This window comes from Mobula birostris, chromosome 12 (genome assembly GCF_030028105.1).
Source record: "Mobula birostris isolate sMobBir1 chromosome 12, sMobBir1.hap1, whole genome shotgun sequence".
NCBI classification, from domain to species: Eukaryota; Metazoa; Chordata; class Chondrichthyes; order Myliobatiformes; family Myliobatidae; genus Mobula; species Mobula birostris.
In genome coordinates this window covers 45,836,500-45,850,015 of record NC_092381.1, presented here as the reverse complement: position 1 = coordinate 45,850,015, position 13,516 = coordinate 45,836,500, and the positions used below count along the sequence as shown (strand labels likewise).

General features: G+C 40.2%; 1 protein-coding gene across 2 annotated transcripts in view; it reads left to right on the top strand.

The window, feature by feature from the left end:
• Positions 1-8,934: 8,934 nt before the first annotated feature.
• ipo13b (importin 13b) overlaps positions 8,935-13,516 on the top strand; it is a 144,355-nt gene continuing 139,773 nt past the window's right edge. Inside the window, exons 1-2 of one of the 2 annotated variants that reach the window (XM_072273724.1) lie at positions 8,935-9,063; positions 9,333-9,405. In XM_072273724.1, coding sequence (XP_072129825.1) covers positions 9,343-9,405 — 63 coding nt within the window. In that variant the 5' untranslated portion in view covers positions 8,935-9,063; positions 9,333-9,342. Of the gene's footprint in view, positions 9,406-13,516 lie in introns of both variants that reach the window. The other variant, XM_072273723.1, reaches the window with a different exon arrangement.

Here is a 13,516-nt window from a genome sequence, read left to right as displayed (position 1 = left end):
AGGTTGGTAGGTACACTATTAATCAGAGATAATATCACAGCTGGACTCAGAGGGGATTGTGTTTATATGGGTAGAACTCAAAAATATCCACTAGAAATATATGTGAAAGCAGAGTAGAGAATTTTTTTGCGCCAAGTGGAGAGTGCCTGGAATAGGCTGCTCGTAGTGTGTAAGCAGATATGATAGTGACATTCAAGGAGTATTAGATAGATACATGAATATGTTGGGAATGGATGGATATCGATCATGTGCGGGCTGAAGAGATTCAATTCAATGCAGCATCATGTTTGGCATAGATATTGAGTACCAAAGGGAATGTGGTGTGCTATGTTTTAGATATGGGTAAGAAAGGAAATGAAAACAAAGCAAGAGCGCAATCAAACAAAATCATGATTTCACCCTTTGCTTCATAACATAACAAACAAGCGGGCTGAGCTTTGCCATCTCCCCTCTGCGTGTGGAAATTATTGTGGACTTCAGGGCAGTTGGGCTTAAGAGTTTATCCAGTGCTTGGGTAGGGGCTGTTGGCGTGAGGTTGTCGGTTTGACTTTGCTGGCAAAACGGTTTTGGTATGAAAAGATAGCACTTCAAATATTTTGTCAGAAGTATTAGATTGCCATTTACTTTTTGGATTCCCTTCTTACTGATCACAGCTTGCCAGAATATGGTGTCTTTTCTGACTCTGGCATTCGAGTTGCCTGGGAGAATTTGTCTGTCTCTCTGGGGACATGAAAAGGTATTTTTGAAGGTTGTAACATAAATTCCCCTGGGTATCTTTTAAATCTTCCGTTGTTGGGGTATAAGCATTGATGGTCATGTTATGGTATTTCCATGTTGCAGTAAACTGGAGGATCACAAGAGGATTATTTATCCCACAAGGATATCACTGAGACACCAGATTAGTACGTTATTCAGGGTAAAGCACAATCCATGAAGTTTTGCTGCCTGTGTGCCATTCAAAAGAATATCAAAATGTCTGAGCTCATGGGCTATGATAATGTAATGACGTTCCGGTCTGGCACTGTTGGGCCTTTTCAAGAGGGAGGATGTCTCCAAGTTCACGGATGGAGTCACGTGCTTCATCCGGAAGTGTATTGAAGATGTTGTCCCCCAGAAGTCGGTCAGGGTGTTCCCAAAGCAGAAACCCTGGATCAATAGCTCCGTGTGAGCAGCATTACCATGGGAAACAGAGCTTACGCTGCCGGCAATCAGCAGGAGCTCAAGGAAAACAGCTACGATTTGTGCAAAACTATCAAGGCTGCGAAACAATACAGGGACAAGATTGAGTCAAGATTCACAACGAATAGCACGCGTGACTTGTGGTGAGGGTTGCATACTATTACAGGCTTCAAAGCCAAACGTTGTGGTGCCGCCAACATTGCAGCCTCTCTCCCAGATGACCTCAATCGCTTTTACGCTTGGTTCGATGTCGCTAACTCTGAGCCTCCGAGGAAAGCCACCGTTACAACTTGCAACTTGGTCATCTCTGAGGTTGAGGTATGCAGATGTTTCAAATGAGTGGACAGTCGCAGGACTGCGGGACCGGACGGCATCCCAGGGCAAGTATTCAGGATGTGCGCAGTACAACTGCAGGTGTGCTTACAGACATCTTTAATCTCTCCCTCTCCCTGTGTAGAGTATCCTCCACTTCAAATTATCCACCATTGTCCCTGTACCAAAAAAGACCAAGGTAACATGCCTGAACGACTGGTGTCCTGTCACATTCACCTCAATAATAAGCAAATGCTTTGAGCATGCTACTACCCAAACTGGCCCCCTACAATTCACCTACCGACACAACCGATTGACAGACAATGCAGTAGCCACTGCTCTACATAACCATCCTTACACATCTGGAGAAGAAGGATGCTTATGTGAGAATGCTGTTCTTCGACTACAGTTCAGCATTCAACACTATAATTCCATCTAGGCTCGAAAGGAAGCTCAGAGACCTCGGCCTTCACCCTGCCTTGTGCAGCTGGATCCTGGACTTCCTGTCAGATTGCCAGCAGGTGGTAAGAGTGGGCTCCCTCAACACAGTAGCCCCTCAGGGCTGTGTACTAAGTCCTCTCCTTTACTCCCTGTATACCCATGACTGTGTCGCCACCCACAGCTCTAATCTGCTAAATAAATTTGCGGACGACACTACATTGATTGGCCTAATCTCAAACAAAAACAAGGTGGCCTACAGTTAAGAAGTCATCTCTCTGACACAGTGGTGTCAAGAAAACAACTTCTCCCACAATGTCGCAAAAACAAAGAAGCTGGTTGTGAATTATGGGAGGAATGAAGGTGGGCTAACCCCTATTGACATCAATGGATCCAGGGTTGAGAGGGTAAACAGCTTTAAGTTCCTTGGCATCCACATCATTGAGGACCTCATGTAGTCTATGCACACCAGCTGTGTGGTGAAAAAGGCACAACAGCGCCTCTTTCACCTCAGACAGTTGAGGAAGTTTGGTATGGGCCCTCAAATCCTAAGAACTTTCTACAGGGGCACAATTGAGAGCATCCTGACTGGCTGCATCACTGCCTGGTATGGGAACTGTACCTCCCTTAATTGCAGGATTTTGCAGAGAGTGGTGCGGACAGCCCAGCGCATCTGTAGTTATGAACTTCCCATGATTCAGGACATTTACAAAGGCAGGTGTGTAGGATCATTGCGGAACCGAGTCACCCCAACCACAATTTATTCCAGCTGCTACCATCTGGGAAACGGTACCGCAGCATAAAAGCCAGGACCAACAGGCTCCAAGACAGCTTCTTCCACCAGGCCATCAGGCTGATTAACTCATACCGATTTGAGTGTATTTCTATGTTACATTGACTGTTCTATTTATTATAAATTATTATAATTACTATGATTGCACATTTAGGCAGAGATGTAACGTAAAGATTTTTACTCCTCATGCATGTGAAGGATGTAAGAAATAAAGTCAATTCAATTCAATTCAATTCTTCGAGGTTCTGGACTTTATGCTGAACAATAAATGTTTCCATACATGGTTTCTTTCAATTGTATACAGATATGGATTTAAATCAGAATGACTGAATTTGTGAAGCATTGAATGACTTGCTACAGGTAATATCCAAAAGGAAAACATGTAAAGGGCACATGCTATACAAAATATTTAACTGTCATCTGCTTAGTGTATAATAAATTATCATCATCATCAGGTGCCGTGCCAAGTTTGAGCTTTGACTGCCATGGCCCACACACTCCTGTTTTGGGTCAAGTGGATCAATTCATTGGTATTCATTTCCAGTTCTTTGGCTGCTGTCTCCATCATCATTTGTCCTTGTCTTCCTCTTGCTTTCTTCCCTTCAATCTTTCCCATAATTACTGTGCAGTCTAACTCCCCTTTTCTAATCACGTCCAATGAAGTTATGTTGCCTTTTCATGATCTCATACATTATTTCTCTTTCTGTGTTTGCTCTGTTCATGACATCCTTGTTAGATATTCATTTCGTCCATGATATTCTTTGCATCTTCCTCAAAAACCACATCTCTGCTGCTTCAATTCGTTTCCTCATGTTATTAGATATTGTCCAACATTCTGAGCCATATAACATAACTGGATAAACACAACATTTCAGTACTCTGAGGTGGGTTGTCATGCCTGGTTTAGTATTGGTCAGTATACTCTTCATTCTCGTAAAGGTGTCTTTTGCCATCCCTATTCTTCTTTTAATGTCCATGTCGCACCTGCCATCTGATGTCATCCAGCTTCCTAAGTAGCCAAAGTTTTGTACTTGTTTTATGTCTTCCCCGTTTATTCTCAGCCTGCAGATAGGATTCTCCTTCTTTTTGGATATCACCATACATTCTGTTAGACCCATTTTTGCACTTTCTTCAACAACTATATCAATTAAGTTTTGTAGTTCTTCCTCCATACTTGCAATTAACTTAGTGTCATCTGCATATCTGAAATTATTGATGTTTTCACTGCCAACTTGGATTCCCAAGATGTCTCTTATTTTCTGTAATATTGTTTCACTGTATGCATTAAATAAATCAGAGGAGAAAACACACCCTTGTCTAACGCCTCTCTTGATTTTCGTAAACTGACTCACTTCTCCATCTATTCTTACAGTGTGAGTTTGTTCCTAGTACAGATTTCTGATTAGGTGGAGGTCTTCTGAATCTAGATCTAGGGTTTTCTGTAATATTTAAAATAACTTATTGTGCTTCACTTTGTGAGGGGATCCTGAATTACCCCTATGAACTGTTGTTTTGAAAAGAGAGAGAGAGAGTTATTTACCACCAATATCTTGTTTTGAAAAGAGAGAGAGAGAGACGAAGACTAACTGTGGGACTGTCACTTTAAGGAACGAGAAAGTACTGGTTAACTGTTGGATTTCTGCTGGAGTTGGAGACAGCACCGAGCAGCTCATAAGTTGCTATGGTGACTGAAGGCGGTGTTATTTAATGGACACTCGATGTTATGATTTTCAACAGGTTGTTGACACTTTCTTCAAGGATTTTTGCCTGCTTACATTTCTTCACAGAGAGAGGAAGGAGGGATTATTTGAATGACAGTTGATGCTCAGCACGAGAAGATAAAATAGGAGGTCAGATGATACAGACCTCAGACACATGTTTGGACACTGAATGAGCATTGTTGTGCCTACAGAATATGTGGGTTTTGGAGGATCCATCAGGCGGATCGATCCATCGCTCTTGCAGTGGAAGGAAGGAAAAAGGGTGGACCGGTGGGGAGTTATCCGTGTGTCCACCCTCGCCTGGGGGATAGCTCCACCACAGAAAACCAGTCCCCTTTGTTAAAGTCACAGTTGTTGACTTTTAAAGCATTTCGAAGGACAACAAGAAGATCGATGGCGTCAGCTCACCTGAAGACTCAAATCTCTCCTTCTCTCTCTCCATCACTACTCAACTCAATACCACGAACAACTTAACTGAACTTTACTCATCATCGTAAGACTGTATCTTTTTACCCCTAGAATTAAAGAAGCTGGGTTTTTCATACATGTATTTCCACACTTACTGATATACTTACTTACATATATAAAATCACGGCTAACCTGTTTGATTTATCTACATTTATATTGCCGTATTGCGTAGTTACTAATAAATATTATTAGTTTATAGCAATACTGGACTCCAAAGTGTTTTCCATCTCTGCTGGTTCTTTATTCCCATCAACGGGGTTCGTGACAACTTTATCAAATGCTTTTGTGTAGTCAATAAAACAAACAAACACATCTTTTTGCACTTGAATAGCTCATTCTGATAGTATCCTTAACATCTATATTGTATTTCTTGTACCTTTGTCTTTCACAAAACCACATTGTTCTTTACCTATTTCAGCTTGTATCTTACTTTTAGCTCTTGTCATCAAAACTCTTAGAAGTATCTTGGTGATATGACTCATTAAACTTATGGTCCTATGTAATTCACATTCTATTGCTCCAGCTTTCTTAGGAAGAGTGATAAATACTGATTTTTTCATCTCTTCTGGTATTATTCCAGTCTCATAAATGTCATTGATTAAATCAGTAAGTTTTTCAATTCCATAATCTCCAAGGGCGATAATTTGTTCTATTATTAATTCATCGGGACCTGCTGCCTTTCCTTTCTTCACCTTATTTATTGCATTACGAACTTCAGATTTTAAAATACTTGGACCTTCAGTGTTTTTCTTAATTTCTGGTTTTTTGCCCCGATCGTCTTCAAACAATTCCTGAATATACTCAGTCCATCTGTTCATAATCTCATCTTTTTCTATGATAATGGTACCGTCTTTTGCTTTCAAACATCCACCTGAAGAACAGAGGAGCTTTTTTACCAGTGATATTCTTGATTTGTTGATGTAACCTTTTTGGATCAGTAAAAGGGATTCTTTCTATTTGCTCACATTCCTGGTTTAACCATTCTTCTTTAGCTTTTTGACATAAGCTTTTAACTTTTTTATCTAAGGACTATAGGATTTGCTTTTTTCTGTCTCCCTTCTTCCATTAGATTTTTGATTTCATCTGTCATCCATTTATTCCTTGTGCTTTTTTCTTTTTTAGGAATCACTGACTTTGCTGATTCTACCAAGGCATCCTTTAGAGAGTTAAACTTCATTTCTACATGATTGCTATCATCTTCAATAGATTCTATTTCTTGACTTTGAATTCTATTCCTTACTTCAATTGTTATTGTCCTGGGTATGACTCTAAACTGCAACTGGTGATGAGGCTCTGATTGGGGACTTTCAGAGCTTTAGGGAAAGTGGAGTTACCCCTTAGTCATTCATTGCTCCCAGGGTCGCTCTGACCCGGAACGGAAGCACCTGCAAGGGTTTCTGCTCAGGATACGAGCGAAGGCCAACGGCAGATCCGGCAGGTTCAGTAACTGAACTTATGACAGAGAAGGTGGATGAGCTAGGACCTCAAATATCAATGGCTACAGTATAGGCGGATGAACATTTGGGAAGAGAAATGACGATTTCTTTAGTTTGCCCAGTGGAAGGCAATAGCAAACCACCATTGCTAGGTACTAGGTTTCCTAGAATCTATTTGCTAAGAAAACCATGGTCAAACTCACAAAATGTATCACACAACAACAGCGTCGAGGATCTTCAAGACAGTTCTGAAGATGCATCGTTTGGTAGGGTTGATTCTGGTCAGCAGGGGATCCCCGACTGTCATCAAGCTACTGCTCATAAAATTCAAGTAACACAAAAGAAAATTACTGCCACTTGGAATGTAAGAACTCTATATCAAGCAGGAAGATTGGACAATGTGATAAATGAAATGGAAAGACTAAAGATTAACATCATGGGAATTTGCGAAGTTTGTTGGATAGGTGCTGGAATATTTCAGAATAGAAATAAAACACTAATTTATTCTTGTGGAACATCCCATACTAATGGAGTAGGAATTCTTATGGATGAAAATATGGCAAAAAGTGATTTAGGACTTTGGGCAATATCAGAATGAGTGCTCCTTGTTAGATTCAGAGGACAACCATTTGATTTAGCAATTATACAGGTATATGCACCAACAACAGATGGAACAAATGAGGATATAGATAAATTCTATGAAGAGCTTGAACAAGCAAAGAATGGATGCAAATCTCAAGACATTGTTATTGTCATGGAGATCTAAATGCTAAAGTAGGACAATGCTGATGGAAATACCATAGGAAAATTTGGACTAGGGAAAGAAATGAAAGAGGTCAGAAATGGGTAGAATGGTGCAAGATGAATAATTAGGTCATTATGAATACCTACTTTAAAAACCATCCAAGATGCTTGTGGACCTGGAAAAGTCCATGTGATAACACTAGAAATCAAATTGACTTTATTACTAATAATAAATTATTCACCCAGAAAACTAGAGAGCAAACATCATCCAAAATATTGGACCAGTAGACCACATCTTCTAGTTTGTGTGCAGTTTTGGATGCCATACTATAGGAAGGATGTGAATGCACCGGTGAGAGTGCAGAGGAGATTCACCAAATTGTCATCTGGATTAGTCCTAATGTGGGTAACTGGTTTTAAATGTCAACTGTTTATTCATTTTCACAGATGCTGCCTGACCTGTTGAGTTCCTCCAGCATTTTATGTGTGTTGCTCTGGATTAAAGGAGTTTTGTTATGGGAAGAGATTGGATTGGGAGGGGGTGTTATTTTCTCTGGAACAAAGGAGATCAAGGAGAAATCGAATGGAAGTATATACCATGGAGAGGCATGCTTTATCTCCGTAGTAGGAGTATCAAAATATATTTATTAATTTAAAATGAGAGGAGGAGGTTTAAAGGGATTCTGAGGCGTTTTTTTTACACAGATGTTGACATTTGGAACATACTGCCAGAGGAGGTGGTAGGATCTGTGCAATTACTACATTTAATAGGCATTTAGACATATTCTTAACCTGGCCAGGATGGGAAAGGTATATTCCTAATGTGGCAAATGGGGTTAGTGTAGATGGGTAAAAAGGATGGCCTGGGTTTGGTGGGCTGAAGGCACATTTCTGTGCTGTATGGCTCTATGAGCATAGAGGGAGGCCATGCAGAAGAAAGGGAGGAGACAAAGCTGGTTGTGAGTTCTATCTAATGATGACAGTGAAACCTGTGCGGGAGAGTTTTTAAAGTGGAAAAGCTGTTGCAGTGGGACAGTGCACTCTTGACCTCAGAAGTCTGGGTCCAGCAGATGTCACAACTGGGGTCTTCCTTGGATGTCGTGGCTTCTTCTGTGCTTTGCCAAGCTCTTCACTCTCCACAAAGTGCTGCAGAATTATCTTCCTGGCCATTAGCTTTCACCATTTATCTCATCCGCCTATCAACCGGAACTAACCACATGTTGGGACTGGCATGTCCCTATCTCACCGGAGTTAGCGTGCCTTTTGAAGCGGTGTACTGGGATAGGGCCACTGTCATATGCAAAAAGCTACTTGGAGCCACAGGTGAGAGCTGAGTGGGGCCCAAAGGTGAGTGAACTGCCTCAGGATGGACATAACAAGCTCCTTCACCAGAGGTTCTATCTCTCCTTGGAGAGGTCAGGAGACGACATCAAACAACATATGAGGCTAACAGACCACATTATCCAGAATACTGGGACTCCAGCTGATTCCCTCATCTGGGATGCGAGCTGACTACAGTATTCCATCTAGCATAGTGGGAGGCCAATAGACTACGTCATTGAGCACGCCAGGAGGCAAATTTTGAACTACATTACCCAGAATGCTGGGAGGCCCAGTGAAGGATTACGTCACTTAGGTGGCCAATCGCTTTCTGTGGCAACGCCCAAAACGTAACACTGAAATCTGATATCGTTGCACTGTTTCATATGGTCGACTAATAGCTGTGTTATGAGAAGTGATAAAAACTTGTTACAGAATATAGTAAACGAGCTTCATTCATTGATTTGTTTAAAGGGTCATTTAAAGCCGGCGGTTTCACGGCCGCCTGGAAGTGGCAAGGACCCGCGGATCTGTCACTGGAGGCCTGCGGTGTCTGCAAGAAATCTGGAGCGGGAGCGACGCCGTCTGAGCAGCTCCGAGTCTCCCGAGCACCGCCATCATTATCGTTAATGTGTGCGTGAGGTTTTTAAAGGTGAAAGATGAGTCGCTCTCTTTCAATTTAGCGTAAAGTGGGAACGGGTGATCGAGGTTGTGAGGACGAGGAGGCGGACACAAAGGAGATTGGAGAGGCTGCTTGAGCTGTTATCCGAGTTGGAGGGAAGCGAGAGCTGGAACAGGGTCATCCTGACTGTCATCAGCCCCTCCCCTTCTCTAACCCCTCCATCTCCATCTCTACAGGGCTATTTCTAAACTGAAGAAAGAGAGAGAGCGAGCAACAATAGTGATATTTTTCTTTCATAGACCGGTTACAATGGATCGTGAAAGAGGAGAGAGCGAGGATAATTTGGATTATTCAGTTGCAAATGTAGAAAAGGTAAGGTTACACAACATTTTCATTTATTTATAACGCTGGACCTTTCGTCATCCTATTTTGATTTCAGTGATCTCGCCGAGAAGCAAGAGCAGAGGCATATTTAAACCATTTGCTGCCAAACATACAGTCTTTCAATGGTTGTCATTAAATGAATAATATAAATAATAATCATGTTTGGCATTATTAGTAATGAAAATGGATTGTAAACTTTCGTGAGTATTTTGTAAGTTAACATGCATTTTTCAGTTTATCGGAGAAATGGTGGGTCATGCCTAATAAACCAAATAACATCCTTTGGAGAGGTAGTGACAGATATGTTTATAGATATTATTTAGCTAGATTTACAGACTAAAGACTTAATAAGTGATTGCAAGCAAGAGTTGAAACTTGCAGTTTTGAGTTGTTTTTAAAAATCATTGTGGAAAATTGGTTGAATTGCAGAACACAAGGAATAGTGCTAAGGGCAGCTCAAAAGTGGGCACCCTTATGAGGCACTGTGTCAGCAGCAGAAATGAGCACCTCCACAATAAGTAACCTCATGGCCTGGCGTATCCTTCACTCTACTTTTAGTATATCAAGCTGCGGATCAATTCTAGCTCAGTGATGAGTGCGGATGGTCATGTTGGGATCAGGATGTAGCATACCAAAAAGTGGGTATACTGCAGTGTATGACTGATTTTCTGAAACTACAAAACCTTTTTTTTTATCATCTAAAAGGCACAAAGGTGAGTTCAGCTCCGAGAAGGTTGACCCTACACTATCCAGGACAAAGCAGTTTGCTTGACTTGGTACTCCAACAATAACCTTAAGCATTAACTCCGTGTGCACAGTGCCTGCAAAGTATATGATCAACAAAATGAACTGCCATTACTCCAATAGATTACTGCAATTTCTTCTACCATCAAGAGCAACAGGTGCATGGGAACACCAACACATGTTTAAAGTTTCACACCATCCTAATTTGGAAATGATGCCATTCCTCCTTTTATTTTACAAGTCCTAACAATAGCACAGTGGGAGCATCTTTGTCAGACAGACTGCAAGGGTTCAAGAAGGCAACTTGCTACTGGCCTCACAGAGCATCTGTGATGAACAATGAATAGTAGCTTTGCTAGTGACATCTGAGGGTCCAAAAATAGAAATTAAATTTTAAAAAAGCTTCATTACTTTTGTAAGGTTTTGTGTAAAAGATGCCACTGTTTGCTGATTTGAGATACAAAATCAATCATTCAAATTTGTCACATGCAAAACTGGTATAGAAGCATCATTAAAGGAGCCATGAGATAATATCTTTTAAGTCTAATGGTTTCTTTAATCCTGTTCATATATCCACTTGTGCTACTTTAATAAGTGCATGGGCAAAGTTGTGGTAAGAATGAAGTCATCCATTTTGGATGTAAACAGGATATACTGGTGTACTTTCTAAATGGTGGAGGGATAGAAGCAGTATCACAGAGGATTTGCAATCCATGCGTACAGAGCAACAAAATGCCATTGAGAAATGATAAAAATCATCTGTTAATAAAACAAAGCCCTTTTATATTTGGAAGACTGAAATAGAAGGGGTAAAAATTATGATACAGGTTTATAAAACCTTTAAATTCTGAAACCAGTTTGTGTATCATAGCTTAGAAAATATATTATTTTCAGAAAGCATTTAGTATTTGGCCTTTGAAGGATTGGTATATGGGAGATTGCACAACTGGAGTTGTATTTCAGGAATGATAAATATTCATATATTAAGGAAAACATAATAATTGCATTGCTTGTTGATGGGTGGCATAGAGTCTGAAAAGTGAGAACTTCCATTTTGAAATGTTCATCTGGTGCTAAATCAATTGCTGACTTTAAGGTTGTAATTTATATATTGCTGTTGTTAAGAATTTTGACAGTGGTTAGACAGGTATTGGATCTCAGAAAGTGAATGATAAATATATTGAGATGGTTAACTTGCATTTTGATGTTACTATTAATGGCATTGCAATCTCACTTCAGTTTATTATTGGAACAACTATTGCAACTCATTTAGGTAAAACAAAAGTTCTAAAAAATTTTGTTCCACTTTGTTACAAAGATAAAGCTTTATATATTGTTAGTATTTTTTCTAATGCTTTTGAGTTTCAGACTGGGGCTAAAAACACTTAGCCTGGCTTACCTGAGGAGAAGATGCATATTTGTCCCTTTCTTAGAAAAACAACGTTTTTTTTGGTAAGAGGACAATGCAGAGTAATTGTTGATTTGTATGCCTGTGTATAAATCAAAGCATATTAAATATATTGAACAGTGGGCTGTTCTTCAAGATGTGGTTGGTTTGTCAATTTCACTAGCACTTTCTGTGAATTGATCCACTTCCAGTTTATAAGTTAGAATAAAATCACTTGAATTTTATGATTGCTGAAAATGTTCTCCAAAATCAAAGGAATTCTACTAGCTTAGATGGCATGGTCTTAGAGCCACTCAGAAAATCGTAAAAGCAGAAAATGGGGTGAATGTGATCCTGGCCAGGGGATGTGAAGCAATGGGAAATTGAGTTCTGGTTTGTTTTTAAAATTGGGTAAGTATACTGAGGCCATAATGAATTTTAAATCCCTCTCCAGTGTCTACAACTTCCCTTTGATCATCATTCTTTACTTCTGTCTGGTGCTCTGACTGTTGAACTGAGTAGGCTTGTCTTAGAATTGCACCTGAATCCAAAGTCTGAATAGACTGAATTGTAGCAATAAAAGTTGTAAATACTCAGTGGGTAAGGCAGCATTTGCAGAGAGAAGCAGATTTCTTGTTTTTGGTCAAAGTAATTATTGGTCAGATAAAACTCTGTTTAAGGAGAGTCTTCAGAATAGACCTGTGGAAGTGTTTAGTAAGGGAGCTCCAGAGTGTAAGTAGCTGAAGGCATTTAGGAGGGAATGAGGCTAGTGTTACAAGAGCAATTTTTTGTGGTGTGTATATATTGAATAGATGTGCATGTTTACAGGCTATTGGGTTCTTTGGAAGTCTGTTGGGAATGCAGCCAATTTGATTATACATTTATGACTTGGTTTTGGATAAAAAGTGAATCTTTCAGATTTGTGAAACACATTTGGGAATTGGCATTTCATGAGGATTTACAATCTAGATTAAATGACATACAGCTAAAAAAGATTTTCATGTTCAAGTTCATGTTTTATTTAGATAAGGTAAATATAAGGAAGCTTTTCCCAGTAGCAGTTATTTCAACGATTGGAAGGTTGGGTATGTGGAGAAAGAGTAGTTGTGATCTGGAATACACTGACTGTGGAACTGATGGAGGCAGAATCCTTCCATTCAGTAATAACTATATGATTCTATGACTTTTGGATCCTGGTTCATTTAGTCTGATACTGAGCCCATCGTGATTGTGTTGGATAGCAAAGCTAATTCAGTCCTCTTTCCTGGACTAAACTATTGGAACTACAATCTGCATATTCTTCAATACCAAACCATCCAGTTTCCATTTCTTAGCTAACTGGTGATATAAATGGTTCCTGCTCCTTGAGCACTTTGTCCCTTTTCAAAACTCAGTATAGTTCTCTCAAGGCTAATTTTTCTGTAAACTAGACTGCTTTACAGAGAACCTATATTCTGTACAGAAGGGCCATCTTAAGCTCCCAGTTGAATGCTATTTCAACTCCCCATGTCCACGTTGATTTACCTATCCTCAGCCTCCTCCCCTGTTAGGGTGAGGTCAAATGCAGGCTAGAAGAATAACACTTTATATTCCAACTGTGTAGCAATGGTGTGGATGTTGAATTTTCCAATTACTGTACAGGTAACCCACAGTCTCTGTGTTGCTTTCTTCCTCTCTTCTCGTATGCCAGATGGCACCAGGGACCAACGGCAAAGTTTTGCAGGGAGCTCACAAAATTACTAGATATACTTCTTCTGAACTGCGATTGCTGTAGTTTGCAGCCTGTAATTTCCCTTTTAAGGATGTACTTTTGAGCCAACCAAATGATCTGACGCTTCTGCGATCTCCTGGGGGATACAGTGAATTAGATTCTGGAGAGTGCCACAACTCCCATTGTTGGGGGTGGGTGCTGCTTCATGGCCTGACAGTGGAAGATGAACCTTGGTCAGCTCCATTATTCCATGCAAA